This window comes from Haematobia irritans, chromosome 4, assembly GCF_050003625.1.
Source record: "Haematobia irritans isolate KBUSLIRL chromosome 4, ASM5000362v1, whole genome shotgun sequence".
In the NCBI taxonomy this organism is placed as follows: Eukaryota; Metazoa; Arthropoda; class Insecta; order Diptera; family Muscidae; genus Haematobia; species Haematobia irritans.
The window spans coordinates 177,509,031-177,516,918 of NC_134400.1; the positions used below are offsets into that span (position 1 = coordinate 177,509,031).

General features: G+C 32.7%; 1 protein-coding gene across 1 annotated transcript; it reads left to right on the top strand.

The window, feature by feature from the left end:
- The first annotated feature begins 1,372 nt into the window (after nucleotides 1–1,372).
- Nucleotides 1,373–7,623, top strand: LOC142234002 (uncharacterized). Its single transcript, XM_075305062.1, has 2 exons — nucleotides 1,373–1,794; nucleotides 7,245–7,623. The coding sequence occupies exons 1-2, from the start codon at nucleotides 1,521–1,523 to the stop codon at nucleotides 7,304–7,306; spliced, it is 336 nt and encodes a 111-aa protein (XP_075161177.1). The 5' UTR covers nucleotides 1,373–1,520; the 3' UTR covers nucleotides 7,307–7,623.
- Nucleotides 7,624–7,888: the final 265 nt, after the last annotated feature.

Consider the following 7,888-nt stretch of genomic DNA (forward strand, 5'->3'; position numbering starts at 1 on the left):
ATGGTGATGTATTCACGTAAATTGCAGTATGTACTATGTACAACATACACTCAAAGAAAAAGCTTTCCTCCGGAACGAAATTTTAGAAAAGAAAATTTTGCTTGACTAAAATTTCGTCCTCAGAAAAGAAAACTCTACGTGAAGTTTAGAAAAAGTTCACTGTTACAAATTGGTTCCGAATATGTCGCTACCATGTTTTCCATATTTTTATACCCTGCGCCACACTTTGGAACAGGGTATTATAAGTTAGTGCATATGTTTGCAATACCCAGAAGGAGACGAGATAGGCACATGGATATATATGCCCCCAGAAGCCAGAATTTTATCCTAATTTGCTTGAAATTTTGCACAAGGAGAGCAATTAGTACTATAGTCAAGTACGAAATCGGTTCAGAACTAAGTATAGCTCCCATATATATCATTCGCCCGATATGCACTTATATGACCCCAGAAGCCAGAGATTTACCCCAATTTGGTTGAAATTTTGCACAAGTAGAACAATTAGTACTATAGTCAAGTCATGCCAAATTTTATTGAAATCGGTTCAGATTTAGATATAGCTCCCATATATATCTTTCGCCCGATTTTGCGTAATATGACCACAGAGGTCAAAGTTGCAATCTGAGATACGTGAAATTTTGCATAGGAAGTAGAATTAACATTGTAGCTATGCATGTCAAATTTGGTTGAAATCGGTTCAGATTTAGATATAGCTTCCATATATATGTTTTTCCGATTTGGGCAAAAATGGCCAAAGTACCCACATTTTCCTTATAAAATCGCCACTGCTAAGTCTAAAACTTGTAAACATGACTCCTATTTTTCTATAATTCTAATACACATCTATCGGCCGATAAATCATAAATACACTTTTGCGAAGTTGCCTCAAAATTAGTACAGATTTAAATGTTTCCCATATTTTTTTTCTACTAACATTGGTTCCACCCCTGGGCATTAGCCGGTCTATAGATTTTGTAGAAGTCTAACAAATAAAACTTTATATATAGCACCCAATACATTTTACGGATTTGATATGGTATAGAAAATGTTGATCTACAAAGTGGTGCAGGGTATAATATAGTCGGCCCAGCCCGACTTTAGACGTTCCTTACTTGTTTTTGCTTCCATTTATTGTTTGCATTTAATTTTCTTAAGAACATTGGTGGACAAAATTACGAACACAAACAAACAAAATATTGAAAAATATTTAATTCCCATTTGCAAAACTTCTAAGTGCGTTTGATGTATGTCTGCCTTGAAGGGGGAAAATCACAAATAATGATTTACAAGTTGCCGAACAATGGAACCCTATAGCCAAAGTAGTTAGCTTTATATAAAAACTCGTTGGATTGTTGTTTCATGTGTCAGTTGTAATTGTCCAGCGTTTATTGTGGCATTAACGAGGCCCTCTAAGAAAAGAAAAACAAATCACTTTTAGCAAATCGTTTAAATAATTTATCGAAAAAGAAACAACTATTTCCTTTGGAGATTTTGATTTGGAAATCAAAATTAAAAGAACAATGTCAAAGTTTTTGTTGGTGCTTAAAATCTTTGTTGTGTCTCTATTGCTTAGCGCTTGTTTTTGTGTGGTAACGGCCGCCCCCAGATCTGAAGCTGCAGCCGTGGAAGCTGAAGATTTAGACACAGGTGCAGCAGCAGTTGAAAAAGATGATTTGGAAGGTGCATCATCATATGGTTATGGATATTATTCATCACCATATTTATATGGAGGACATTATGGATACGGTGGATATGGCTTAGGATATCCATACTATGGTGGATATTATGGTTTGGGTAAGCAATATCAAAGAAAGTTCTTGTGAAGTGCAAGATTATGTTATGTAATTAGTTCAAAAGTAGAAGTGGTAGAAACCTAGAAAGAATGAGCTAAAATCCAGAAGACAATACTATATGAGATTTTACATCGATGCTTTTAAAATAGTGTACATTTTATATATCTTATGAGGACTACATATTACTGTCTTTTTTTTTCAAAATTGAGTTTTATTGTGAGACCAATGTCTATATCATATTACATTTGTTTTTGGTTTGGTGATTCCCTTCCAGGATTGTAGGAGATCGCGTGAAAATAATCTTTTTGCTTATGAAGCCATATCCCAAATATGTGCGCTGTATCTAGTAATGGACCACTATGGGCGAAAACTAGAGTAGTTGTTAAAATCTGTATAAGCGAGCGGACATACGAACATTAATATATTGGTCCAATTTTTACAACGATCCTTATTATACGATGTATTTATTTTATAATCTGAAATCAATGGATTTTTGTCTTTATAGACAGATCTTCACAAACACTTTGATTGTGATGCTATAAACGCTGAACTTTGCCGCTAGCAGTAATTCAATATTACGTTTAATGGGATATCCTATTTTTAAGGAAGTTTTATAATATATGCGAAACATTAAAAAATGCAGAAATGTGATAAAATAAACCAAGGAAGAAATGTATTTAGAAAAGGATGACAGAATTAGTAATTATAAACACCCTCCTTCGATGGTGGTGGTATACAAATCTAGTAGGTTCTTTCTAGAAAACAAGCCACAAGAAGAATACCCCAATAACATGGTTGCGAAAACCATGTTACATGGTCACCTCCCAAAAATAACATTTTGCTCTTAAAACATGTTTGAGGTGATCATATTCCTTCTCTGGGTGTAGTGCCAAACAAGTTAGGGTAGTAACCAAAATTGAAAAATCTGGTTTCAATCGAAGATTGCCACAATCATATTCGAAGAGCAAAATAATATGACAGGAGCTATTTTTGCGGCGACCATATAACATTTTCACCTGCAACCATGTTGACTCACTGAACATAGTTCTAAGAAAAATAAAATTGTCCTCATCTAAAATATTATTATATTGATAAAAATAATTTTGTTTCAATCAAAAGACAATGGTCACGATCTAAAATGTTATGGTATTCGTCAAAAATGGTTTTTTTCCAGTTAAAAGAACATAGTCACAACCTAAAATGGTTTGATCTTTATGAAAAAAACTTTTTTCGTCGTCGAAAAAAGGACGCCACTTGAGAAAAGAAAATACAAAAAACAAAAACTAATCAAGCCACAAGAAGAATACCCCTATTTAAATCCGGTAATTTGTACAAATATTTGTACAAATATTCTTTGTTATTATTTTCCTTACATATTTTCCCTTGGGTGTAGACTATATCACCTCTGGAACATACTCTACACCCAAAGAAAGATTATGATCACCCCAAACATGTTTCAATAGCAAAAGGTAGCAATATATAACACGATAATCGCAACTATGTTATTTTCTCGGAAATTAGGAATTTATTTTCTGCGTAAATATTTCTTAAAACTTTATAAAAATAATAAATTATAATTTAATTATATTGATTACAAATGTCGGACAGAATGAAGGTAAACCGTCCAGATATTGAAATATGAAATACTCACTTTGCAGCCAACTCACAAAAAAATAATTCTACCCTCCCAAACGAAATTTTAGACAGACAAATGTCGTTTCCCATTTTCGCTGTAAGGAAGTTTTTTTGGAAGAAAAGTATATACCTTTTGTAATAAACGTTGATTTTTTTTACAGAATGTAAAAACAATTTCAAAAAATTAACTCAAAATTTTTCTGACTAATTGGTTTATTTGGTTCTAAACATTTTTTCTGCAATACAATTTTTTTTTTAATTGTTTTTGATCTCAGCTTAAATTCATGCATTGGCTAAACTACAAGTGTAGCTTAACCAACAGAGGAAAAGTATGCTTGTCAAATTTATTTGGACAAAGCCCTTAGACTGCAAGATGGTTGGATGTACAGCTGTTTCGGAATTACCACATTCCTCATCAGCATCCTCTACTTGCAGCAAAACTTGCAGCAAAGAATAGATTCGGGTAATTCACTCAACCCAAAGTGAACTACACTTGAACCTTCCGAAAAAAGGTTTTATTTTTTTTAATTTTACCTTTGGTCTGGACGGAGAATCGAATCGAGGACCATACAGTTTGTAAGCAAACACACTTTTCACAGGGCTACGAAGCTGTTATTGTCATCAACAGACAATTATGGGTATAGCCATCAACGCACAAGCAAAGCACACCGTACAGAAGTTCTATTTATTGAACATAGTTTTAAGCGCCCACACAACTTTATTTGAAAGAAACATAGCCTTTAGTTGGCCACTTTCTTAAAAATACAACTTTTGCAAACGGAAATAATGTAATTTTACATATATCCCAAAAATGTTCGCAAGATTTCGAAGAGATATTCGGCACTAAATACTACTATTTAAATATTTACTATGAAACTTCAAAATGTGTTTTATTAGAGACTTTAAGTCAGAAATGGACTGTGATTTTGGAATAAAAAGTACTTTTGGTATTGCTAAAATAAAAATTTTATAACCAAAAAATTTATTTGGTAATATATGTTTGTAATTTTCAAAGAAATTCCAAAAGCTTTAACAAAAGCACAACCTTTTCGATACACGATTTCCAAACGTTTTTTCTTTGCGTGCAGAACTTTTTCTATGTATATATACTTCGATTTGGTAAAGTTGAATTGAGCTAAACACTGAAAAAGAACTCTATTCATATTTCTTGCGATCTTCAAGTGATGACTTCATTTGTATTGAATAACAAGTATATACAGCAGTAAGTTCGGCGGGGCCGAATCTTAAATACCCACCACCATGAATCAAATATTAGGGTTTCCTTTGAAATTTCTGGGGGGTTTGATGACAGATATTCTCCCAAGCAGAGCAGATCAACTAGTACACATCCCCAAGATAAATTTCAAGATTTTATCTATGAAGACTATATCAGATTCTGGATTTATAAAAATCATTTTTGTTTGAGTTTTAGAGGAATCGTTAACATCTCTTGTAAGTGTGCAAGAAAATTTTATAATATAACGTCTTGATTTGAAATATTAAATCTGTAGATTTTCACCCGAGAAATAAAATCTGGAAGTTTTACATTGAGTTTCAAGCATTTTTCATGATCAGTGCGCCTTCTATACCCTCAAGAAGTGAAATCGGTCTATATGGAGGCATTACCAAACCGATAAAAAAACTAATCCGATACACGTTTTTGTGAATATTTACAATTTTCGGCAAATAGGATAAAAACTACGGTTTATAGAAACCCAAGGAGTTAAATCGGGAGAACGTTCTTATGGGGGCTATACTAAAATATGGACCGATACTCACCGTTTTCGGCACACCTCTTTATGACCCGAAAATACCTCTAGATTTCCAAGTTCAGGCAAATAGGAAAGAAACTTCGGATTCTAGAAGCCCAAAAAGTAAAATCGGTCTATATGGGGGCTATACCAAAATATGGACCGATACTCACCATTTTCGGCACACCTCTTTATGGTCCTAAAATACCTCTAGATTTCCAATTTCAGACAACTTGGAGAAAAACTTTGGTTTCTATAAGCCCAAAACCCCAAATCGGGAGGTCGGTTTATATGGGGACCATACCAAAAAATGGACCGATACTCACCATTTTAGGAACACATTTTTATGGTTTTAAAGTACCTCTCGATTTCCAATTTCAGGACAATTGAATAAAAACTGCGGATTCTAGAAGCCCAAGAAATAAAATCGCAATTTTCGGCACACCTCTTTATGGTCCGAAAATACCTCTGGATTTCCAATTTCAAGCAAATTGGATGGAAACTACGGTTTCTATAAGCCCAAGAAGTAAAATGGGGAGATCGGCCTATATGGGGGCTATACCAAACATATTTATGGTCATACAATACTTGGATAAAAACTTCGATTTCTATAAGCCCAAGACCCCAAATCGGGAGGTCAGTTTATATCAAAACCTGGACCGATATAGCCCATCTTCGAACTTGACCAGCCGGCAGACAACATGTAGACGGGCGATGCCCGGCAGATATACCTAAGTGTGAACTGTTATTTGGCGAGTTTAAGCAGTGCCATTTAGTTATACCATTTGCCAATATTTCAGGCTCACTTAGACTACTCAGTCCATTGTGATACCACAGTGGTGAACTTCTCTCTTTTCACTGAGTGCTGCCCGATTCTATGTTAATGTTGACAAGGGACCTCCTTTTTATAGCCGATTCCGAACGGCGTTCAACATTGCAGTGAAACCAATTAGAGAAGCTATAGGACAACATGGCTATATCAATAGTTTACTTTTAGGTCTAGATGCAAAATGTCATTTCTTCGATTCACAATATCAATTTATTGTGATTAATTTATCCAAGTGGATGAAATTAGAAGCAACGAAGTGTATAAATTCATTTTCAAATGTTTATAAAATAAATCGTTCAAATAATTTGTCGATAACGAGTCGATCTTGGTACCAGCTGATGCAAGTGTTGGGTAATTTTGTGTATGCTCTCGTTAAAAGCTACTGTATTTTCTTTTAGTTCCGCACGGTTTGTGTCTCAAGCACTATTCTTTTGTTAGTTTTTTTGTATCTATTCTAAAGTTCCAAACTTTTATCACCAAAAACCAAATTTGTTTTTGTATTATTATTTTTGCCGTAAATAAAAACTTTTTTTTTATTCCTAAACCACAGTCGATTTCAAGTGCTGTTGCTTTATAAAGAACGCATAGCTTTTGGCAGCAAATATGACACATCTTGGTATTACGTTGTAAAAATGTAGTGTAGTATTACACAGTGCAACACAAAAAATCCAAACAAAAAATAAGTTATTGCAGCCGAAAGTACTCGATGAGAGGAGAAAAGTAATTTCTGGATTTTTCTGGATTGATTGCCGTTCATCTTTTATGAGTCTCTACAGTTTTGTCGCCAAATTCGATTTTGAGCACTTTTTTGCATTTTTCGTAAAATTGAAAAAAATTAAAAAAATTACATAGTCTTTATTAAATTGTGTTTACATCCTGTAAACGATATCAAAGCTTATCACATAATTTATATACCATAATTTATATACAAACAGTCTTTTTTAAAAAAATTCCAAACGATGGCCGTTGGTCTAAAATTTCATTTAGAAGAAAAAAAAATATTTTTTTTGCAGTACTAAATGAAAACAAATCTAATTTGCAATAAAGATACATTTTATCCCAAATTCAATTGCTTCGTCATTGTACCAAAAACATGCGAGCAGTGTCCTACAATCAGTAAATAGTAGAAACAGTATTTATTATAGGCACTCAAAGTTATTCCCTGTGATTTTGGGTATAGTTTGTAAAATTAAAAATGAAGTTCATTTCTTAAGTCTTTTGTTTTTACTTTTTCAGGTTACCCTTACTATGGTGGCTATTATGGAGGATACCATGGCCTGCATGGACATTATTTCTAATTATAACTTTTTTTAGGATTACATCATGTTCGATTTGTTTGCATTTCTCAATAATAATAATAATAAACACCTGTTTTGAGTTGGTAATTATATCATTATCCCTGTTATTCATATTTTTATTTTTAATTTAAATATTTAAAATTTTATTTGTTAAGTTTTCTTTAATATCGTTAAAAAAAGATCATTTAAATAAATTTAATTGAGACAATACCTCTGATACACCAGAAATGAATAAAAATGGAAAGTGAATATTGTGTCATGTTTTGTAAAGTTTTCAATATTATTAAATAAACTTGAACAAGAAATAATAAAGCTTATGTATGTATTTTCATTTTTGTATATTTATTCCATTAATACTATATTGCATAGGGTGTGATTTACAAAAGAAGCCTATAATGAAAAACAATTATTAAAAAAAATAATAATAACATTCAGATGTGGTTATATTTATGAATTTAAAAGTTTTATGGGTTTGGTGGTGGGTATGGTATTTTCTCAAGGCACTCCAAATATTCACAGTTCCGTTGTCAGATGATTTATTATTTATTCATTCATTCAGAAACAGAAAATCTGTTATTCATT

What these genes read in the sequence shown, in the direction of transcription:
- LOC142234002 (XM_075305062.1), top strand. Translation starts at nt 1,521, where the DNA reads ATGTCAAAGTTTTTGTTGGTGCTTAAAATCTTTGTTGTGTCTCTATTG. An exon ending in TGGTGGATATTATGGTTTGG is followed by an intron (nt 1,795 to 7,244) that starts GTAAGCAATATC and finishes TTACTTTTTCAG; the next exon opens with GTTACCCTTACTATGGTGGC.